The sequence below is a fragment of the Vigna umbellata genome, chromosome 1 (assembly GCF_029865625.1).
Source record: "Vigna umbellata cultivar VRB3 chromosome 1, Vumbellata_1.0, whole genome shotgun sequence".
In the NCBI taxonomy this organism is placed as follows: Eukaryota; Viridiplantae; Streptophyta; class Magnoliopsida; order Fabales; family Fabaceae; genus Vigna; species Vigna umbellata.
The window spans coordinates 109,366,686-109,388,472 of NC_142165.1; the positions used below are offsets into that span (position 1 = coordinate 109,366,686).

Here is a 21,787-nt window from a genome sequence, read left to right on the forward strand (position 1 = left end):
AGCAAAGGATGATAATAAAACAATCTATTTATACTTCTCTTTACTCTTTAATAAAGAGAAGTTAAGAAAGGGCAAATCCTCCAAAAGGGGTTTTGAAATTTTGAAGCTATTTCTTTGTTCCATGTCCTTCACCCACACAAAGTTGAAATATGTTTTAATTATTAAATTTGGATTAACAAAAAAGACATCTCACGGACTTAATTTGGGAAAGGGGCTTGGCTTTCTGTCAGAGTTTGGACATTTGCGCAAATGAAAGTAGAAACTTGAAGAAATTGGGTAAAACAGTAATTCAACAGTTCATTGGTGCAAGACAGTGGCTTTGCTCCCCATTTCTTTTTGGTCTACTTTGCCTTCCCTCTGTTTCTACTTTCTACCCAAAGCATGCTCTAAACATGTGTTGCCGCTGAATAACTTTAAAATCTGTTCTAAATTTCTATGCTATGTACTTTTAACGGGGTAGCAGAAAGGAAAGTGTATTTTTCTTTGCATTGGCATCTTAATTGGGATGAGAAAAGCTAACCAGATTTAACTTTTTTTAATCTAGTTGAGAGGTACAAAACGAGTGAATAAAATCAGTAGAATTGATATTGATTTCAACATGTGAAATCCCTGTTAGCAACAAAACAAGTAAGATTCAGAAAAGTAGCAGGAATGACAGTTTTGCTCCGGATGCAAACAGAGAAACACAGTTGGCTGTGTTAATTAAACTACCACGAGCACATACATGGCATAATGGAAAACACATGTTGAAGCAGAAAGACAGAATCTTGTGCTAATGCATTGCTACACCATAGTGCCTACATCACAACCATCCAATCAACCCTTCACCATTGTCAAATCTGTGAATAGTCCAATACCCCTTAATCTATTCATTGCTTAATCTCAAGAAAGTTAAGTTTGTGCCACCACACGCCACTCAAATTATTTGCTACTTTTGAAGCTTTAGATTTTAATAATAATTACGATAAATAACTAAAGATTAACGATCATTATGTTTGCTTAAAGAAGAAAAGGGAAAGCAAACTCACCCCAGTGGGTTCCTCAACCACAAACTCACCACATATTCACACCCTATGATCCAAATAATAGACCTTTAACTAAAAAATGGTAAAAATCTAAGCAAGAGTAGACATAATAAAGACTATATATATTAATGGACAAAAGAATTGTCGCAATGTTTCTGTTGAACTTGAAACAGTTGTTCTTGCAACAAAGCAAAAATGTAAAACGTAAGAATTTTTACTTCTCCCACTTCACACTCACTGCTGCATTTTCTGCAAAATACCATTTTGTCGGCTCAATTTTCCATCGGATCATCACTATTTCATTGCTAACAGTTTATTCAACCATACCAAACATAAAATGCAAAACTAATATTGGTCATTTTAGTTATAACTTGCATTATTTTATCGTACATGTATATATCCCACGTTACACAGTAGTTTTACTAGACTGACTCTACACCAACTCTAGTGTCTAGGATCCGAGGCATAACTAATGAGAATTGAGTAACTTCATTTGGCCATATCTCCTTGAAAGGTAATTAATTAACTTTGATGTACAGACGAGAGCACTTGAGAAGTGACAAGAACTCTGCAACTTGACAGTGATGGCGTGTGTCTGATGAGTGTTTCTCTCTGCACTTATTTTCCTTCTTTATGCATTTCCAAAATTACAAATATAATCTTCTATAAAAGATTTTACTAAGTTAAATTCTTTTTACTTTGCTCTTCGCTTGTATTTAAAAGATTCACTACATTCCTTTTTATTTCTTAAAGTTTTTGGTTTTTGTCCTTTTACTAGTAAGTGCTCGAAAATATCCTAGACGACGTATTTATTTTAACGAGATGCTCTGTAACTTGACATAAAACATAAAAGCTCATTTCTTAAAATGAAAGGGTTTCTGTTGAAATTCATCTGCTACATTACATCACAATGTGTCTGTTTTTTCTTATAGTTAATTTCCCACGTTATCAAACAAGAATTGTCAATGAGTTTAGGTACATGAAACTTGAAATTTGCCACATAAAGGCTTACTCAAGCATGTTTATTTAAGCACAAAATAGTTTACTCGAGTACTTGACATGTATATCCCATGGAGACTCATTCTCCAAAGAGTGTATTGATGACATGGAAACAACATTTTTCAATAAGGCACATGAATATTCCCATGTTGTAGTGGGTTTGGATCCATCAGAGAAGGCTGCTGGTATTGTCTTCCATGGAGGAAGAGCGACGGCGACCCTTCTTTCCTTTAGAGTCGCTGCCGCAACCAACGTAGCATTCAACACCGCAGATCTTGCTAAAGCATGAGAACAACCCATTCCCACTACGACCCTTACCCTTACCCCCGCCCCCACCCCTACTCCTACCACCCCCTCCACTCGGTGTACTACCTCCGTCCGTGTGCCTCCGGGAGTGGCGACTCGTCTTTGTGCTCGATGTCGGGTGGCTAGAGAGCTCGCCCTGATCAATCACTGGTGGCAGGTCTGATCGCCATCTCTCCAATTTCGACTGTAACCCCTCCATGCTTCCGTCCAAGCTCCACCCTCCCGCCATCTCGTTTTCCCCCTCGTCAATTACTGGTTTTCTCGCTATCGCCGCGGCCACTTCTGACGGGGACGGTCCCAGCTCCGATTCCGTCATCACCATCTGTGCCATGTTCCCCAAGTTTGACCTTCGCGGTGTCATGTACTCAATCCCACCGTTCACCTTCCCGTACGAATGCATCGGCGTCCCCCTGTTCGGATTGAGTTTCGATACCGTCGGCGACTGCCGGAACTGCGACGCCACCACCGCCGGTGAGTTCCGAAACTGTGGCTTCGGAGATGCTAAATATTGCGGCTTCGGGGAGGCTAAATATTGCGGCTTCGGGGAGGCTAAATATTGTGGCTTCGGAGATGCTAAATATTGCGGCTTCGGAGATGCCATATATTGCGGCTTCGGAGATGCTATATACTGCGGATTCTGCAAATTCTTAAACTGCGGCGCCGGAGAACTGATGTACTGCGGTGCTGGAGAGTTCTTAAACTGTGGCACCGGAGAATTCATAAACTGCGGTTTCGGAGAATTCTTGTACTGGGGCGTCGGAGAATTCTTAAATTCCGGAGCTGGAGAGCTCATATAATGCGGTGCCGGAGAATTCTTAAACTGCGGCGCCGGAGAGCTCATATAATGTGGTTCATGAGAATTCTTATACTGCGATGCCGGAGAGTTCATATACTGTGGCGCGGGCGAGTTCTTAAATTGCGGTGCCGGTGAACTCATATGCTGCCTTGCCGGAGAATTCCTAAACTGTGGTGCAGGCGAATTTAGATAGTGTGGCGCTGGAGAGTTTCGGAATTGGTGTTTTGGGGTGGCGCGAACTTCGTAAGTAACGTTGTTAACCGGAACGTATTCTTCCTCCATTGTGTCGGTAACAAAGTTGTTTTCGCCAATGCTAATGTCGGAATCGGAGTTCGCGTCGGAATGCGCGTCGTGGTCATGGTGCTGGTTATGAACATCTTCGTAAGCGGCATCGTTTTGGTAGTGCTGAAGTGGCGAAATCTCCTCCTCGTGGAGTATATCATCATCATGAGGACTCGCTTTTCCGCTCTTAATCTTCCAGGGCTCAACGGTGTCACTGAGCATAGAGCTCGTTTCTTCGTTGATATTACTCTCGGTCCTCGACTTCTTCTTCTTTCCTTTCTTCGTGTTATCCAAGTTAACTTGGTATGCTGAAATGTTGGAGTTCGCTCTGTTATGGTTAGCCACGGCTCGGTGTTTCCGCGCCACGGCTTCCGAGGCCACAACGGAGCTCGTGTCACTCTTGGTGCGGCGAAGCTCGGGCTTAGGGCTGGCGGCGGCGAGAACGTGGGGGCTAAGATGGTTGTGGCTGTCGTAGGCGTCCTTCTCTCCCATAAGGTGGCGGTAGCCAACGGCGGAGGGGTTGTGAGTGTAGAGTGGAATGTTGTGCATGGAGCCGTCGAGGATGGTGAAGCCAATGTTGAGTATCCCCTGGGGTCTGCCAGAGGGGCGGCGGACCTGAAGTGCGACGAAACGCGTGCCGAACGAGGTGCGGTTGGTCTGGGAGGGGCGCGAGGGTGGAGGGGCGAGGTTTCCGACGAGGACACGGACGGTGCCGACGTGAATGTCCTTGAACCAATGTAGCGCGTAGATCTCAATCATGATGGCAGAGGAATCGGAGCAGAGAAAGTCCTCGTCGACGCGAAAGACGAACTTGTCATTCCACGTTGGGTTGGTGAGGCCCTGCGTGTCGACGCATGTTGAGAGCTTCCGGTCCGGGTGGACCCATGAAACCGCGTAGGTTCGCATGGTGCGACCAACCGGAGCCAGGTCCTGAGCCGAAATGATGCTGAGTTCCAATAACTGGAAGGGTGGCATGATATGAGACATTATTTCTGTGTAATCTGGATTGGTTAGTCAAAAAATCAGGAGGAATTGGTGATAGTGATGCAATGCAGGAAAGGGGTTATCGCGTGCATTGCAGGGTGATGCTTTATTTGGCCTTGTAGGCTCGGAGGTATTTTTCGTAGAGCCTGTCGGCGGTTTTTGAGCGTTTAAGTGTTTTGATCCAGGGGCGGCTGAAGACGGAGGCGATACGGCGGTGGATGCGGGGAGGGGTGCCACTCGCCGTCGTCCAGGAAGGAGACGACGAGGGAGGGTGTGACATGAATTGGAGGTGGGAAATGGAGAGAGTAAGAGACCCAGCACGAGACCGAATCAGAGGAGCCATTCATTTCTTTTCAACCCTTCTTCTCACCGCTCTTTTCGCTTCCTTCCTTAACTAACTAAAACCACTTAAACCCTATCCTTCCCTTTTTTAGACTAAATAAGTAATTAACCATCTTTTTTTAACTACTCCTTCCTTCTCACATCGTCTAACTATCTATCGATAAATACTATTTTTAATACCCATTACATTTAATAATATTATTCAATAACAAAATTCATATTCCATTACATTCTTTTGAAATAGTTTTTTTATTCACTAAAAATCATTCAAAATTAAAAAAAAATAGATTTCATTCCTTCTTTGTTATGTTTAATAAAAAATCATGTAGATATACACATGAGTGTTTCTCTTTACATCTTCTTCTTGCACTTACAAAATTACAAATATAATCTTTAACAATTTTTTTTTATCAAGTTAACTTTTTTTTTACTTTTCTTTTCTCTCTCTTCTACACTTTTTGACTCTTTAACCCATTTTTTAAAATCGATTAAGAAACTTTTATAATTAAATTTTAGTTAATTTAATTTTAATATCATACAATTTTATTACTAAAAAAATATAAGAAAATTTTCGTAACAAATACAAGAAAATATAACAAAATTTCTATTATTATTACAATATTACAATATTTTAATATAAGAAAAAAATATAAATAAACATAAAAAAAAAACAAGGAACAAAAAAAATTCAAATAAAAATTCTTTAACCGGCTTATAGTAAATAATCTTGACTAAATAAAAATTCAAATACATTATTTGTTTAATTTTATCCTTCTCTTCGATATATTCAAGGGTTCTACGTCTAAAACAGTAATATTTATATTTCACATTAAGAATAATGTAGCTTTTATATATATATATATATATATATATATATATATATATATATATATATATATATATATATATATATATATATATAATAGAGAAGAAAAACAAGAAATAACAGCTTATAGTAAATAATCTTGAGCAACCAAGTTAACTAAGACAAGACATCATTAACTAACTAGCTGAAAATGGAAACATATTTGTCTGAAATGCATATTGTGATTTGATTAATCATTTTTTTCTTTCGTTTTTCTTGTTGGATATTTAAAAAAGAAAAAGAAGATCAAGTCTAGAAATTATTACAATAGTGGTGAATCATGAAGCGTTTAATTTTTGTGCTCTAGTTAGATTCTCTCTAGATTACTGATTATTAAAAACGTTGACAAAATACTTACGTAACGTAAGTGAATACATGCAGGCATTAGTGGATTAATGCTATAGCCTCATAAATATCCAGAAAAATATTTGTTATCTTTTTGAACAATTTCACTCTTTCAATAACTACATTAATTTAAAATTAAAAAATTATATATAAATAAAAAATATGTTTCATCAGAAGACAATCGGTTAATTTATTTAGAATCGGAGAAATAGATGAGTTGATGCAGCAATGAGTGATGATTTTAGAAGGGAAGAAGTCAACGAAAACGTGATAGAATTCAATCAGAATGGGAGATCTGACGGAAGCGATGAGGCCACACGCTCCCAACCATCCATTCCCCGCATGCCACGTAAGCATCCAAAAAACCTATGACCATATTCAATGAACCTTAATGTCCGCTAGCTTCTTAATTTGCTTTTGCTTTTGCTTTCGTTGCTTCTTCTATATATATATATACCAACGCAACTCGATTCCTCTTGAACCATTTCTCACAAGAATTTTCCTTTTATTTCCCATTATGGCCCTCGCTTTCACTTCTTCAATTTCCACATCCTCCTCCTTCAAATTTCCACCATCAGACCGGAATAACACCCCGCAAATTGGATCAATCACCGTTTCGGAGAGGCCCAATGGAGCCGCCGTTAATATCAGACAGAGTTTCGCAAAGCCCGTTAACGCCCAACCTCCTCGTAAGGATTCCCTTCTTCCTCTCGCAGCAGCAGCAACGGCCATGGTTGCTTCCGGTACGTTTTCTAAATCAATTCATTTCGAATTCATCATGCACACGTGCAACTGCTAATGCAACCACGTCATTATTCCGTCATCAGAGACCAAAGAGCAAGATCTTCAACGGATAGCCACTGATCTCGACAATGCCTCACCTCTTGAAATCATGGATAGAGCCCTCGCCTCATTCGGCCACGACATTGCCATTGCATTCAGGTAATCAACACCACCCTCGTTGCTGATTCCGTTAATTGTAAAACAAGAAAATTTATCTATTCTAATTATTATTTATACATGGCGGCTTTGCAGTGGTGCTGAAGATGTTGCTTTGATCGAGTATGCAAAGTTGACGGGTCGACCCTTCAGGGTTTTCAGTCTGGACACTGGGAGACTGAACCCGGAAACTTATCAGTTGTTTGATGCGGTTGAGAAGCATTATGGGATCCGCATTGAGTACATGTTTCCTGATGCTGTTGAGGTTCAGGCATTGGTGAGGAATAAGGGTTTGTTCTCTTTCTACGAGGATGGTCATCAAGAGTGTTGCAGGGTGAGGAAGGTGAGACCTTTGAGGAGGGCCCTCAAGGGTCTCAGAGCTTGGATAACAGGTCAAAGGAAAGACCAGTCACCTGGTACTAGGTCCGAAATACCGGTTGTTCAGGTCGATCCGGTTTTTGAGGGAATGGATGGTGGAATCGGAAGCTTGGTGAAGTGGAACCCGGTCGCAAATGTGAAGGGCAATGACATTTGGAACTTCCTCAGGACCATGGATGTGCCTGTCAATTCCTTGCATTCACAGGGGTATGTTTCGATTGGGTGTGAGCCCTGCACTAGGCCTGTTTTACCTGGACAACATGAAAGGGAAGGGAGGTGGTGGTGGGAGGATGCGAAAGCTAAGGAATGTGGCCTTCACAAAGGAAATTTAAAGCAGCAGGATGAAGGGAATGGAAATGGGGTATCCCAATCTCATGCAAACGGTGCTGCCACTGTGCCTGACATTTTCAACAGCCAGAATGTAGTTAGCTTGAGCAGGACAGGAATTGAGAATTTGGCCAAGTTGGAGGACAGGAAAGAACCATGGCTCGTTGTGCTTTATGCACCATGGTGCCCCTATTGCCAGGTAAACTCAACTTGTTGTGTTCCGTTAAGATTGCCCACTCACTAAGGTCAGTCGGATTGAAATATCTGTTATCTAATGAGATTTCATATCATGAATTGCAACAGGCTATGGAGGAATCTTATGTTGAATTGGCGCAGAGGTTAGAAGGGTCAGGGATGAAGGTAGGGAAATTTAGAGCGGATGGAGAGCAGAAAGAATTTGCAAGGCGTGAACTTGAATTAGGAAGCTTCCCTACAGTAATGTTTTTCCCAAAGCATTCGTCTAGGCCAATAAAGTATCCCTCAGAAAAGAGAGATGTTGATTCCTTGATGGCTTTTGTAAATGCCTTAAGATAAGTGGTTGGTAGTGGGAATTCAGGTTTCGACTCTAGTTTATACAAATAACATCCTCAGCTTTCGATAGTTTTAGACCATCTTGCGTGGTTCTGTTGTAGTAGTCATTCTGTAGGATCTGATTTATTTTCATCTTTTCCAGATGAGTTATCTATTTATAAATACATAATACTATCACTTCATCCCATATCAATATCTGTTATTATCATATCCTAAATTATAGAATTGATATTTTATTAACAATATGATTAAACCGTAAAACATCTTTTAAAAATATTATTCATCTTTTAAAAATATTTTAGTCCTCTGAGATGGATCAAATTGATTGATCTAATGCTATATTTTACAATTATTAGAAAATCTATCACTTAAATTAAATTTTTATAATAAAGATTGATATAGAAATATGATTAATTTATTTTATATATATATATATATATATATATATATATATATTGAAAAATATTTTGTATAGTGGTTGAGAATTAAGTAAGAAAAAGTGTTGCCATAATTGCATTCTGTAGTTGAGAATGATATGTTTTACGATGAAAGGGTATGTTAATCACACATTTTACCACTTAAAATTTTATTAATTTGTAAAATTTATTATTTGATATTTTTTTCACACATTTTATGGACTTAGTTTAAAAAAATAAAAAAAATGATTTATTGTTGTATTAAAGATGTAAGAAAGTGTTATTTTTATTAATTTATAAAAAATATATCATTTTATTATAAATATTATTAAAATGTATACAAGTAATAATATTATTAAAATGTAGATTGTTTTGAATTTGATTACTTCCCATTTTTAATAGTGTAATTTAAGTCATTTGTCAATTTCATATTTAGAGGAGATGTCGATATTTTAGATCGATGTACAGAACTATAAAAGAAAGCATGAAAATTTTGGTAAACATTTAATATTTCATTTAATAAATGAATTAAAATAACACCTACATAATAATAAAAATCAAATTGACGACCAATTAGAGAAATCACATTTGTAGAATGAAAATTGTTGAAAAAAGCAGTAAAGTTTAATTACATCTAAAAAGTCGCAATATAAAAGCAGTTTATGTGGATAATATATACGCGCGCTTCTACTACTGTAATCACCGACGTAGACAGACCCAGAACAATCTACTGGTAAGTCACTTCAAATGTTTCGGACATGTTTTTGATTGTTGTTTGTGTTTGATTTGAGATTACTTGCTTCTTTTGTAGGAATTTGTTTGGTTTAATTCTTTTGAATCTCTTCTTGTTTTCTTCATAAGTTCTGATACCTGGGTGGGTTTAGTTTACTGTCGGTTTTGTTGCTATGCTCCTAGCAATGCCATAAGCTTGGTACTCCACCACTTTGCATCTTGGTCGAGTCATAAAACAAACCGATCTGGACCCGTTATTGAGATTTTCAAACTTCTACTTTGCTTTTATAAAATGCTGAAAATGTATGTTTAATAAGTAAATCAAACAAATCTATTCATCTTTTCTTAACGCAGAATGATGGTGTTTAGTTTGGTTTTTATTCACTGCAAGTGTAACACCTTTTTGGAAGATGGTGTTTGACTGTTTATGGCTTGTGTTGCAGAATCAAACACCGAATATGGCTGACTTGTTGCAATGGCCAAAGAAAGATAACCGTCGCATGCTCCATGTTGTCTACCGTGTTGGTGACCTTGATCGCACCATCAAGTTGTTTTTTTGTGACATGGGTTTTTGTTGATTGTTACGTTCTTTGTGTTATTGGGTGCTTAAAAAATCTCCTCACGGTTCTTTCAGGTTTTATACAGAATGTTTTGGAATGAAGCTTTTGAGGCATAGAGATATCCCGGATGAAAAATATGCCAATGCTTTTCTTGGATTTGGCCCTGAAGAATCCCATTTTGTTGTTGAATTAACATATAGTATGTTACTCTGCAGATCTTTTCCTTGTCGCACATGTGTACCGTGGTGTCTGATTGAATTATATTTTGGGTTCAATGATATAATTTTGATGTTTTTCCTTTGTCAATGGGTTAACATTTGTTTAGTTTTGCACAACATGACAAGTATAATATCACCACGCCGCAACACTTGGACTTTTGTATTCTTCTAACTGTTTAAATGTCACCTTATTGTCAGATTATGGGGTGACCTCGTATGAGATAGGGGATGGCTTTGGACATTTTGCAATTGCAACTCAGGATGTAAGACAAAGTAGACCTTTACAAAAGCTTGAGTATCTATATGCACAGTGAATAAAATGAACTCTTTATTGCTTCAATTTTTAGATTTACAAATCGGTTGAGCTCGTCCGAGCCAAGGGAGGAAACATCACTAGGGAGCCTGGACCAGTTCAGGGTGGGACTACTGTTATTGCCTTTGTGAAGGATCCAGATGGTTACACTTTTGGATTTATCCAAAGACCTACTGTCCATGACCCATTTTGTCAAGTAATGCTTCGTGTTGGAGATTTAGAACGCTCAATTAAGTTTTATGAAAAGGTAACTGTCCATGTTTTCCCCATATATATTCCAGTGCTATTGTTGTAATCCAAACTGGTTCAGATTTTGTCTTTGGCACAACTGGATCAATATCCACTGGCTGTCAACTTTGAGAAGTTTTCCATTAATTATTTCTTCTGTTCTTGTGTGCGTAACCAAAATATCTATTCTGCTTATAGTTTGTGTGCCAATCGGCAGAATTCAGCATGAAGCATTCTTAATGTGAACCAAAACCCAAGTTACAGCTTTTGGTTAGTTCCATGGAAATTCTTTCTGAAGCTTCAAGTGCTCCTCTTATCTATTTCAACTGTTCTTTTTAGAATTGACATGTTTTATTGGTGAGTTTCAAGTCCGGAAAATCAGCTAACTGTGTTATTGTGGCTTACAATTTGTGGAAACCACTGAAAGACTGAAACTTGATGTTCTATTTTGCACGGAACAGATTTGGATTACTTACCCAAAAAGGACCTGGTGTAGCAATTGATAGCTTTTGCTTGTGATGCTCAAAATAGAATCATAAAACTGCATTCGATGAAATGTGATTTAAATTTTTATTAATCAAATGCATTTTATTGACCAAAGAAATTTTCGTATGGGATCAATTGCACAGGCCTTGGGCATGAAGGTTTTAAGGAAAGTTGATAAGCCTGAGTCCAAGGTGAAATTTCTTATTATTATTCCTTAGCAATGCACTTACTCGCTGGAACATTTTTCATGTGTAATAACTAGCAACATGTTGAAACTTGCATGTCCTACAGTACACTGCAGTTATGCTTGGGTATGGAGAGGAGCATGAGACAACTGTGTTGGAGTTGACAAATAACTATGGTGTCACTGAGTACTCTAAGGGCAATGCCTATGCACAGGTTAGTTAACAGGTTGTGTTATTTGTCTTTCTTGGAGCTTAAACTGTTTTTCTACACTTTTCTCTGTTTCTGTGCTTCTTAATGATAAAGTTCATGTTCCTAATGTAACAGATTGCTATTGGTACTGATGATGTATACAAGAGCGCTGAGGTAGTTAGCCAAGTTATACAAGAGGTAGGAGGGAAGATTACAAGGCAACCAGGGCCAATTCCTGGCCTTAATACGAAAATCACTTCGTTTTTAGATCCAGACGGATGGAAAACTGTGAGTCTCTCCCTTCCTCTCACCATATTGAGTAGATGAGTTATCTTGTAGAATCATATTAATACCTGTTTTGCTGCAGGGTCTGATGATACCATAGTGTCATATAAGCTTAATGTTAGGGTTGGAAGATTGGAGTTCTAGATTCCATCTAACATGACCTAAAATCATGGATTATATGTTAAACCTTTAAGTGGTTGGTTTAACGGTAACCTCCTATGCTGTTAACTTTTTGGTCTAAAAAATGTTGTTTCAACTTTTGTAATTCGGTTACCACAGATGGAATTCATTTTGACTAGCAAGCTACTGAAACTGAAAATAGATGTTAAATTTAGAATAAGAAGTGCCTAATAATATGTTTTGTTAATTCTCATTCTTTGCTTTCTTCACCTCTTTCTGTAAAAGTGGATCTGAAATTTCTGCCTATGAAATGATTTAAAGTCTATATAGGTTTCTAACCTCAAGTTTAATGTTAGCGTGTGGTATGAAATGTCTGGTGCAATATTATGTGTCAAGAGCTTTTTATTGTCTTTTTTTCTTGAATGGCATTATAATTCTTTATTAAGTGAAGCGTCATACACTTTGAATATGTTTCATATGGCGCTGCTCTTTTGTTAATGTTCTGTCATTTTAATAATTAGTACTTGGTTGTATGATTCATTTTGTTTGAGTTTTGTAGGTCCTGGTTGACAATGTTGATTTCTTGGAGGAATTGAAATGAAGAGCGAGCTTAACAGGAAATAAGTAGTCCTGGTTATTTCATACGAATAAGTTGTCTGCCATTTTCTCATCGACTGTGTTGTAGCAGTATACCAGTCGTCAACATGTTTGGTTTTTTCTGGGGTTCTTTTAGTAACCTGAAAGCATAATTGAAACTTCATTATTATGCAACCTATGATTAGTATGCTAATTTATCATATACGACTCCTGTTGAGCAGTGTTTTAAAAACGAATTTGTGTAATGGTTTAGAAACTTTGCTTAGTTCAGATCAATTTTTCCAATTGAATAACCTTTTAAATCAAATATTAGATTGGTTGGTACCATGAACAGAAACAAGTTCACATTATATTTATAGTTTGATTGGATGGGCAAATTTAAAGCTTTAATCGATTTTAACACGAATAATACAAGAGTAGATAACTGGAATTGTAACTTTTTATAATATCAGTTACGATTATTTATTAATTTTAATAAGGACTATTGTTAAGTCTCTATAATTTTAAATTCATATCCATTAAACTCAATAAATTAGTACTAGTAACATTTTTAAATTTGTATTATAGGAATTTTGATTATAGAAATTGAGCTTGTGAATAATTCAATGATAATACATTATTATGTGTGGGCAATATTCTTAAGCATTGTTTGTTTACAGGATGAAATAAAAGATTTTGGCCTGCATAACAGACATGAAATTATCTCTGTACTTCAATTCTAACTACTTTCTACCTTTTTGAAAGAGAAGTTATTACTTGCTCCAAGATTATCTGATCTCGGTGAATTTTCTAATTAGCACAACCATAGTTTATTTTTACCAAAAAGAGTCAACCACATAAGGGAGAATGTAAGGAAATCTGGTTCCCTAAATCCTGATCAACAAAAGAGATAAAAAAAGCCTTGGTGTAGCAGATGATACAAGAAGAAAACTTTGGGTGGCTGGGTCATTCATTAATTTGCCACAATAATTCAATAGGGTAATTTATTTATATACTTTGGAGGCAAAGTTGGCATTGCCAGCATTTACTCCACTGTCAAAACTATGATAATATACTCCAAATCAACTCCTTAGGAGATGCGAAGAATTTTGAAAGAGGTGAAAGGGGCAATGCTTTTCATGAATACTTCCTCCACCGTGTCTCTGATTAAAGATCTACCTCTGATGAACACCACTGAGCTTCTACAACACTGTATCCATAGGATAACAACCAAGAACTCGAAGAAACCTAGCAAATTCCTGAAATGGAAATGAAATAAATAAATAGACTTTACCAACAACTAGAGATAACGTTTGCTACATTTCATAACATGGAGTCACCAAAGATAAAAACATTGATTTAATACTTTTTCTTTTTTGAGAAACAGCGAGGACGGATGAGTTTAATGATTATGCATGCATTTATAGAGTAGTCAAAGGAATTTTAACAGTGTACTACGCAACTGATATCATGTAAAAGTTAAAGTTAGAGAAGTAAAAGCAAAAAGGATTTCCCATCAGGATTGTGGAATATGCACCCAGATAAAATGTGGTATGATGCAGCAGGGCACTGACACGCTTTGGACGCAGCCACAGATAACATTTGATTTTCTGGTTTAAAACCAAATAAGTAGATATGACGTATCTTTGTGCCTGCTCATTAAGGTCATATCCTAATAAACAATTAGATACTAATCCTTTAGGAGATATAAAGATTACTGAAGCAAGTTTTGGTTATCCTAACATAACCTTTTTCTGTACAAATGGTCAATATAAAGTATTTTACTCCATAAGAAACAAAATATTAAACTGGGGTTGATGAGATAATGGGCAGACCTGCAACTGTCCTAAAGCATATTGTGCACGAGGTTCTGCCATAGAAGCTTCAATATCAATGTAGAAGAGGTAGTCAAAGTACCTGCTATCAATAGAAGTTTTACTGAAATGCATCCTTGATCAATTTGAGATAAAGTACGAACCACTGATCAATTTGCATTTAAACCACAGAAATTACACCCTAAATTTTACCATCGCAAATCTTGAACCGAACGAAATTACTTACCGGGAATTCCCTTGATTTGAATCATCCACAACCCTTAATGGGCGCTGCTTCAGCGGACAACTCTCAATCTGAATTTACATGAAAAAAATAAGAGCAATGAATGCGTTTCTTAATTTTAAAACTCCAACATCAATAACTATAACACACCTTTGATAAATTAATATCCCTCATAGCGAAAACTGCCAAGGCTTTGAACAGTACACCAGGACCTTCTTCGAGACTGAAAACAACGCTAGTCTGAGAGAGAAGTCATGAACTCATAAGCACGTTTATAATAATCAATTGAAAGAACTAAATTTTGTATACCTTATGTGGTTTGTCAGTTCCTGGAATTATAGGATCCCTTGCAAGGACCAAGAAACGAGTAATGTTCTCATCATCATCCTGTGAAAATCGCAATGAACGAGTTAAGCTATACTCTTGTGGAATTCACCAGAAACAGCAAACATGTTTTTGTTTTCTAGTCTTTTGTAGCTTCAAAAGAATATATTATCCAATAATAGCTAAAGATGGAGAAAGGAATATCCAGTAATTTTCTATGTATAACAGACATCATCCAGTTTTAATATAGAAATTATATATTTATGACTTGTCTCCTCTTCTCCGATGAAAGTCGTATAATGACAACATCTAGCTTTGATGCATCTGATGGACATTGTCTGATGAAAGTCATCTGTCTTCTATAGCACATGTGAATACACCTAATGATTCTTAGATGATTTTTTGTTTAATGAGTTAGGTTTTCTATTATTTTGTTCTGTAGTTAGGTACAGTTGCAAACTAGTCTACAAATACTCGAGCCTGTCTAAGTTAACCAAGAGCTGAAGAGTTTGATTAATATGTGCTTGTGTAATTTGTATTGATGACCCTGTAATTCGTTTTTTCCTATTTGAGCGTGTGTGATATGCAAACTCTGTGTAATCATCGTGTTCTTTATTCTTGTATGTGTTCAAGTAGGAATTTATTGAATATATCATTTTTCTCTTTTCACCTATCTTTGATCTTTCCTTGCATGTTCTAAACTACATTCACTAGAGCGTCTAATGTTCTTCGCATCTAGTGAGCTTTTGATATCTGAATACAAAATAAAATGGTATCGGACCTTCAATTTTATCCGTTCCGCATCTGTAAGTGGGTTATCCCTAATTAAGACCAATCCCCTCTGTTTGTTTATTTTGTCGTAAAGAAAATCTTCAAGAAGACATTCACGAGAATGGCTAGGGTGATCAAAATTGAAAAGTTTACAAAAAAGTACTCTTTCAATCTGTAGCACATCAAGATTAGTGCTTTGTTGAAGGAACAGGGAGTGTAAACACCCCTATCTGGTAGGACGAACATCCGGAGGAGTTTGTTGTGAGAATTCAAGAGTTGAAGGCTCATTCTCTACTCCTCTTGTCCCTCTCAGATGAAGTTCTTTATAAGGTAGTGAATGAAGAATCTACCTTTGGGTTGCAGTTGAAGCTGAAGAAGTTGTGCATGACAAAGTCCATCTGCAACACATTGTTTCACAAAGGGAACTTTATCGACGGAAAACAGTTCCCGTGTTAATCTTTTGTTATATGTAGACAACATGCTTATAGTGTTATGCATAAGGTAGAGAGATTCAACTGTTGAAGTCACTATTAAGCAGTGAATTTGAGATGAAAGACTTAGGAGTTGCCGGTAGAGTTCTGGGCAAGGATACTGAGCGAGATTGTGCTCAGAAGAAGCTCTTTCAGGATCAACAAAGTACATTTAGAAGGTCTTGGACTGTTTTGGCATGAGGGTGTCATGTCAGTTGCTACTCCTTTGGCATTTTCTATTCATCTATTTATAAGCAGTACTGCTTTTTCATAATTCAATAAGGAATATATGATTCATGTTTCTTATGTTAGTGCATTGGGGAGTCTGATGTATGTGATGGTAGACCTTACTCTAGCAAGTACGTATATGGTTAATCTAGAAAGGAGCATTGCTAATGGTGAATTGTATTCCTAGGTACCTTAAAGGTACATCTAGTGTTGGGCTTGTCTACAAGGATGACCCAGGCTCTAATGGCTGATACAGGATTTCCACATAAGAAGGTTGTTATCATGGTGTGATAGTCTAAGTGAAATTTACTTAGCTAAGGATCAAGTTCCAACATGAATGAATCAAGAATGTTAATGTTATGTATCATTTTCTTTGCACAAAAAGAATGAGTCGAAGTGGTGGAAAATTGGTACAATGGAGAATCTAGCTGATATGTTCACCACCAAGCCTATTCCAAGAAGCAAGTGAGTGTACTATTTGGATTTGTTGAATGTTGATTGTCAGTGACAATCGTCCTATGACACTGATTTGGAAGAAAACTCAAATCAAGCTGAATATATGTTGATTCATGCCTTGTTTCTTTTTTGTTTGCTAAAAGTTGTATAATGATGACACCAAACTTTAGTGCACGATTGTTTTGTTTAGTTAGTTAAGCTTTTTATTATTTCATTATATAGTTATAGTAGCAGCTCGTGTATATATACTCGAGTCTATCTTATTTAGCCAAGTAATTCATATTAATCATTCCTGTAATTCGCTATTTCCTTTTTGAGCATGTATGTGTGATATGTAAACTCGATGTAATCATCGTGCTCTGTTCTTGTCTGTATTCATAAAAAATGAGTTTATAGAATATATCACTCTTCTCGTTTTCATCATATCTTTGATCTTTCCTTACACATTCTATACTACGTTCACTAGCACTAGAGCATCTAGTGTTCTTGATCTCTAATACCCAACAAAACTACTTACTTTGTAATAGAAAACAAAATATTTTCTATCACATAAAGTCATACTAAATCCAATCCATTGATGGATCCTTCCTAACTAACATGGATTCAATTCCCATTAAGCCATTTACATATCAACACTATCAGGTACCAAGGCCTTCTTTCAAATTGCATTTTATTTGTATGTTATAGCATGGAGTTATCTGTGTAGCTTTTCACTCAAGCTTAGAGCTTACATGCTTGACAAACAAACAACTTTCATGTCACAAGTCATGGCTTTTTAAAGACAAGTTTTCAAGCAAACAACTGATTGGCACGAACAAGATGTATGGCTTCTTTTCTGTCAACATCTCGGTCCACCAAGATATAAACTTGCACAAAATCAGAAAAAAAGGAAAGAGAAAGCGACAGGAAATAATTACAATACAAATGCTATCACCAAGCAAAATACAGCATGATCACTCACTTTTAGAAAATCTATTAATTTGGTTACAGCCATATTTTTCATTGCTACAAGTGATGATCAAAGTTCAATTTAATAGACTGGCCAAACATTTAAAAAATATCAATAAGGCATAAACTCCTAACCCAATGACATCCAATTTGCAAGCATTAAAGTTGGTGTAGTGATAAAAGAACACATGACCTAAGGCAATATACTTTAGCAGCTCAATCTTCCATAACACAAAGGAAATGCTACCTGAATTCTTTCTGTAAGTATGTCGAGCCCATATACTTTTGCAGCTCGGGAACTTGCAATAGCTCCTGTGTCTCTTGCACAATTTGAAGCCACTGTCTGTTTTCAAGAACATAACTGTTAGGAAATGCAACGGTACAACCTAATCAATGCTTACTTTTTGACAGAGAATTCATAATACACCTGAGCAGCCTCAGCAGTATCACGTGCACCAATCTTGACAACACCTAAATCATTAAGCATTTTCTCACATTGATCTAACGCCTGCATGTAAAATTGTCATTGAAACAATTTGTTGCAACAGGTAAGCTTAGTTTGGTGACATAAGCAACTGTCTCAAAACTCTGTGCAATCATAAACCAGGTTAGTTAAGACTTAAAGTTGGCATGTTGAGGTTAGCCATTATTACATAGCAGAGCAATAAACATGATTGGTGAAATCCAATAAATTGTACTATTAGGTAGTCGATGTTATCTTAAGGCAGAATCACACATACACATTCATTTGTTCAAATGCGAAACATAATGTATCATATTTATTCACTCTTTACCTCGAATAAGAAAATAGAAAAAAAAAAGACTACATGTAATAACCAACCTGGGGATGACTCACAACAACTTTGAGGTCCTCCTTTCTCACACCAGGAAATCCTAAAAGGCAGTGATTAACACGCAACTGAACCTCCCCAACAATGTGCAGCCTATGGCGGAGAAGTAATTCATAATTACGGTGGATGCTTCCAGCAACAGAATTTTCAATGGGCAGAACAGCTTTATCCACTAACCATAATTCAACTGCCTGTGGAGAAGAATATAAATATATCGTTGCAATAGGTATAACTTACAAGCGCATACATCAAACACACACACCGAAGATATACTAAAACAAGAAATGGAACCTTAAATGCCGATTCAAAATTGTCACACGGCACAGTCTCACATTTTGGATATGCTTTCAAAGCTGCATCCTCACTATATGCCCCTGGAAGTCCCTGTATCAGCCAACTGACTGACTAGTTAGCAAAGGTTATGGTGCCATTAATATTTTATTTTGAAAAAAAGACTTAAGCATCATACCTGATAAGCCACGCGAACCTTCGATCCATCGCTTGAAGAAGAAGAAGAAATGTCAATTGTTGTTAATGGCTCTGCAATTAACCAAATTACATAATTGTGATAAAATGTTAATTAAATACCAAAGGGAATTACATCACTTACCGGCTATTACTAGAATAAAAACATAAATTGCATCAAGTAAATATCATGAAATTTTGTTTATCTGCATGCATACACATGCATATGCCAGCAAGTGTGCAAGGCTCAAAGTGTACTAAAGTAAAATATATCAATTTAATTTACTATAAGAAGGAAGATCAATGTGATAATATTTGAATTCATAATATGTTGCTCTGATAGAATTCATAATATTTGAAGTGGGAACAATATAGTGCAGGCCTGCATTCAAAAAGTCATAACCCATATCCGCTCATGCCATCGTACTAAGCCAAGACTTTAGGTTGTGTTACCTTGAGTTCATCACGGATCACCAAAACTACATCAGATGCAATGAACATGGTCAGCCGTTTGGAAATGTTGGTGTTGCAAGTCATAGTTAGTCTATTGCCTTTCTACATATCTTACAAGCACACATGTAACCAGTCACATCACTAACAATCTCCCTTTCAGTTAGTTTTCAATTCCAACAACTAGACTCAGAGGAATTGGCAAAAACAAATAGTGAGAAAAAGAGAAATTTTCCCCCGTGGAAGATAGCCTTTTAAGTTCGGTATATGGATGTGTTCTCCCTTTACTCAAACAACATATCTGTTCCTTTCTAAATTCTATTTGCAAGGTTTGGATTTTGTGCGTTTTACTTAGTGGGGCTTATCCTCTGCATTGGTTATATTTATTACCAACAAAATTTAACCAATAATTCCTCTAACAGAAGAAAATGATCATTCAGATGCAAGTATTATCGTAGCAAATTACAATAACACCTTCAAGAAACATCAAATCCATTAACATAGGACAGCCCCTGGGGGCGTTAATTAAAAAGACGGAACTTAGATAAAATAGTTTCTTGCAGCCTTGCCATAAAATTCTCCAATTAAACGACAAAACCTGTTTATTTATTTAAAATTAAAAACGTATATTCAATAGAAGTCATTTGTTAATGAAGAGAGCATTCATGTGTAGTCATTTGAATGGAGAATTTGAAGAACATGATCCAATTTTCTCCTAATAAAAAAAGGGGTCATGAAAGAAGAACTAGCGAAATGATGATATCAAATGCATATACTGTGACCGTCTTGCCCTGCCAGCATCAACCACAAAATTATATGTGAAAAGTGAAAAAAGCAACGGCACCATAACAAAATTATCCCTCCAAAACACCAACAGGAGAAACATTAGTTGAAAAGCAAAGTTTGGTCATGAAATCAGCAACATTTATCATCAGCTCGACTCTAGAATTCTTGGAGTGCCAGTTAAACACAGGTAACAAGATGGGGGGGGGGGGAAGATATCATATAACTCACTAGGAAGCTGGTTTATGTCCTTGTGAAAGCCCTTTGACTCATTTTGGTGAACACTATCGGCAGCCCCAGAAGAGTCAATCAAAGGGGGGACATTGGGCTCCTCATCTTCAACAGCAGTGGTAGCTCTCTGAGCCGAAACACCCAAACAACAGCATTCCCACCTGCGACATTTGTCAAAATCATATCTTTGATTCCAAATCGGAGTAGGATGAGAATTGGCAAGACCAACACCCAATTGAGGAGGAGAAGCTTTGGAATAACCCCAGATGGATACAGCCTTAAGAGCCATCAAAATGAAGGAACCCAATCTACAATGTGAAGGAAGAAAGGGAGAGAAAAGTTCAGAGTTTGTCAGAGTGGCGATGGTTGGTGAGTTTGGGGGATTCACAGCATGATATTGTTTAAGAAATACTTAGTGTGAATGTATGAATTACGGTTGGCGCTTAGAATTTTGGGTGACCCCACAATAAATAAAACAGATGGTATAAGCATATGAACTATGCAATGCTCCCACCAGTTGAAACAAAACAAAAGGTTGCATTTGGTGATTAAAATGCGACAGAATTTAGAAAAGGGCCAACCAAACAAAACAATTGGCTAAGAGACAGTTAGGTGAGCAGAATTGTCGCCTGTTACAAGCAAAATTTCTGCAACCTTATTCAATTTACAATCTGTGTTTAAAGAAATCGTAAATCCACGTTTTCTTCCACGGTATTAGATAAATCGATAGAGTAGTACGTAGATCTCCATTTTTGCTCACCCAAAGGTACACAAGCTAATTACAAAATATTTTATATCTCTTAATTTTTAATAAAAATTAAAATTAGTTCATGTTCAAAATTTTAAACTAATTTAACTCCTTATATTTTAAATTTTAGTAAATTTAGTTTTGTGATCAAATTTATTTTGTTAAGTTTAAACATATTAATCCTTCCATAAACTTATCTAATAAATAGACAACTATTTTTATGGTTTTACTCTCAAATTGTCTCACATCTGATTCAAAATTAACACCTAACCATACAGTTAACACAATTATATATAAAATGACATCATAATCATAATTAGAAAGATATTTATAAAACTCCTAATAAGAGGCTAACCAAAGATAAGTTTTATTTTTTTTTTTAAAGTTATCTTCATATCCAACATATATTAACATCCAAAGTAATAAGATTTTTGTTTTATCATCATGTTATTACACAAAACGTTTTCAAAATCACTTAATATATTTTAGTATGAAAAAAATTTAAAAATATGATGACATTTTTTATTTTTTTATATCTATAAGTTTTATTTCTAAAATAACCAAAACTTCAAAAAT

At 36.5% G+C, this 21,787-nt stretch overlaps 4 protein-coding genes across 6 annotated transcripts; 2 read left to right on the forward strand and 2 right to left on the reverse strand.

Moving 5' to 3' along the window:
- Nucleotides 1–1,926: 1,926 nt before the first annotated feature.
- On the reverse strand, nucleotides 1,927–4,959 carry LOC124833635 (uncharacterized). Its single transcript, XM_047308158.2, has one exon. The coding sequence runs from the start codon at nucleotides 4,393–4,395 to the stop codon at nucleotides 2,194–2,196; it is 2,202 nt and encodes a 733-aa protein (XP_047164114.1). The 5' UTR covers nucleotides 4,396–4,959; the 3' UTR covers nucleotides 1,927–2,193.
- Nucleotides 4,960–6,426: 1,467 nt separating this feature from the next.
- On the forward strand, nucleotides 6,427–8,306 carry LOC124833619 (5'-adenylylsulfate reductase 3, chloroplastic-like). Its single transcript, XM_047308137.2, has 4 exons — nucleotides 6,427–6,687; nucleotides 6,772–6,886; nucleotides 6,980–7,787; nucleotides 7,892–8,306. The coding sequence occupies exons 1-4, from the start codon at nucleotides 6,462–6,464 to the stop codon at nucleotides 8,120–8,122; spliced, it is 1,380 nt and encodes a 459-aa protein (XP_047164093.1). The 5' UTR covers nucleotides 6,427–6,461; the 3' UTR covers nucleotides 8,123–8,306.
- An 826-nt stretch (nucleotides 8,307–9,132) lies between these two features.
- GLX1 (glyoxalase/bleomycin resistance protein/dioxygenase superfamily protein) lies at nucleotides 9,133–12,719 on the forward strand. Of its 2 annotated transcripts, none has more exons than XM_047308207.2 (9): nucleotides 9,133–9,268; nucleotides 9,711–9,814; nucleotides 9,902–10,026; nucleotides 10,244–10,308; nucleotides 10,393–10,605; nucleotides 11,216–11,263; nucleotides 11,364–11,471; nucleotides 11,583–11,735; nucleotides 12,412–12,719. In XM_047308207.2, the coding sequence occupies exons 2-9, from the start codon at nucleotides 9,726–9,728 to the stop codon at nucleotides 12,451–12,453; spliced, it is 843 nt and encodes a 280-aa protein (XP_047164163.1). In that variant the 5' UTR covers nucleotides 9,133–9,268; nucleotides 9,711–9,725; the 3' UTR covers nucleotides 12,454–12,719. The 2 variants fall into 2 exon arrangements, with proteins under 2 accessions (XP_047164163.1, XP_087961681.1); XM_088105555.1 differs by lacking the exon at nucleotides 9,133–9,268 and adding an exon at nucleotides 9,335–9,466.
- Nucleotides 12,720–13,298: 579 nt separating this feature from the next.
- On the reverse strand, nucleotides 13,299–21,093 carry ADT1 (arogenate dehydratase 1). Of its 2 annotated transcripts, XM_047308175.2 has the most exons (11): nucleotides 20,464–21,080; nucleotides 19,004–19,074; nucleotides 18,826–18,918; nucleotides 18,525–18,725; nucleotides 18,111–18,191; nucleotides 17,931–18,026; nucleotides 14,796–14,873; nucleotides 14,637–14,726; nucleotides 14,490–14,557; nucleotides 14,264–14,345; nucleotides 13,299–13,687 (listed from the first exon to the last, which is right to left on the reverse strand). In XM_047308175.2, exons 1-11 carry the CDS (start codon nucleotides 20,750–20,752, stop codon nucleotides 13,631–13,633), a joined length of 1,206 nt encoding a protein of 401 aa, XP_047164131.2. In that variant the 5' UTR covers nucleotides 20,753–21,080; the 3' UTR covers nucleotides 13,299–13,630. The 2 variants fall into 2 exon arrangements, 1 of the variants encoding a protein (XP_047164131.2); XR_015783952.1 differs by lacking the exon at nucleotides 13,299–13,687 and having other exon boundaries at nucleotides 14,276–14,345; nucleotides 14,637–14,709; nucleotides 20,464–21,093.
- Nucleotides 21,094–21,787: the final 694 nt, after the last annotated feature.

Excerpts from the sequence above, each read along its gene's own strand:
- LOC124833635 (XM_047308158.2), bottom strand. The coding sequence starts at position 4,395 with ATGTCTCATATCATGCCACCCTTCCAGTTATTGGAACTCAGCATCATT.
- LOC124833619 (XM_047308137.2), top strand. The coding sequence starts at position 6,462 with ATGGCCCTCGCTTTCACTTCTTCAATTTCCACATCCTCCTCCTTCAAA. Across the intron at positions 6,887-6,979 it reads GACATTGCCATTGCATTCAG|TGGTGCTGAAGATGTTGCTT; the intron begins GTAATCAACACC and ends GCGGCTTTGCAG. Across the intron at positions 7,788-7,891 it reads CATGGTGCCCCTATTGCCAG|GCTATGGAGGAATCTTATGT; the intron begins GTAAACTCAACT and ends GAATTGCAACAG.
- GLX1 (XM_047308207.2), top strand. The coding sequence starts at position 9,726 with ATGGCTGACTTGTTGCAATGGCCAAAGAAAGATAACCGTCGCATGCTC. Across the intron at positions 9,815-9,901 it reads GACCTTGATCGCACCATCAA|GTTTTATACAGAATGTTTTG; the intron begins GTTGTTTTTTTG and ends CGGTTCTTTCAG. Across the intron at positions 10,606-11,215 it reads CAATTAAGTTTTATGAAAAG|GCCTTGGGCATGAAGGTTTT; the intron begins GTAACTGTCCAT and ends TCAATTGCACAG.
- ADT1 (XM_047308175.2), bottom strand. The coding sequence starts at position 20,752 with ATGGCTCTTAAGGCTGTATCCATCTGGGGTTATTCCAAAGCTTCTCCT. Across the intron at positions 18,192-18,524 it reads TTGTTGTGAGTCATCCCCAG|GCGTTAGATCAATGTGAGAA; the intron begins GTTGGTTATTAC and ends TTTTACATGCAG. Across the intron at positions 14,727-14,795 it reads GAACTGACAAACCACATAAG|ACTAGCGTTGTTTTCAGTCT; the intron begins GTATACAAAATT and ends CTTCTCTCTCAG.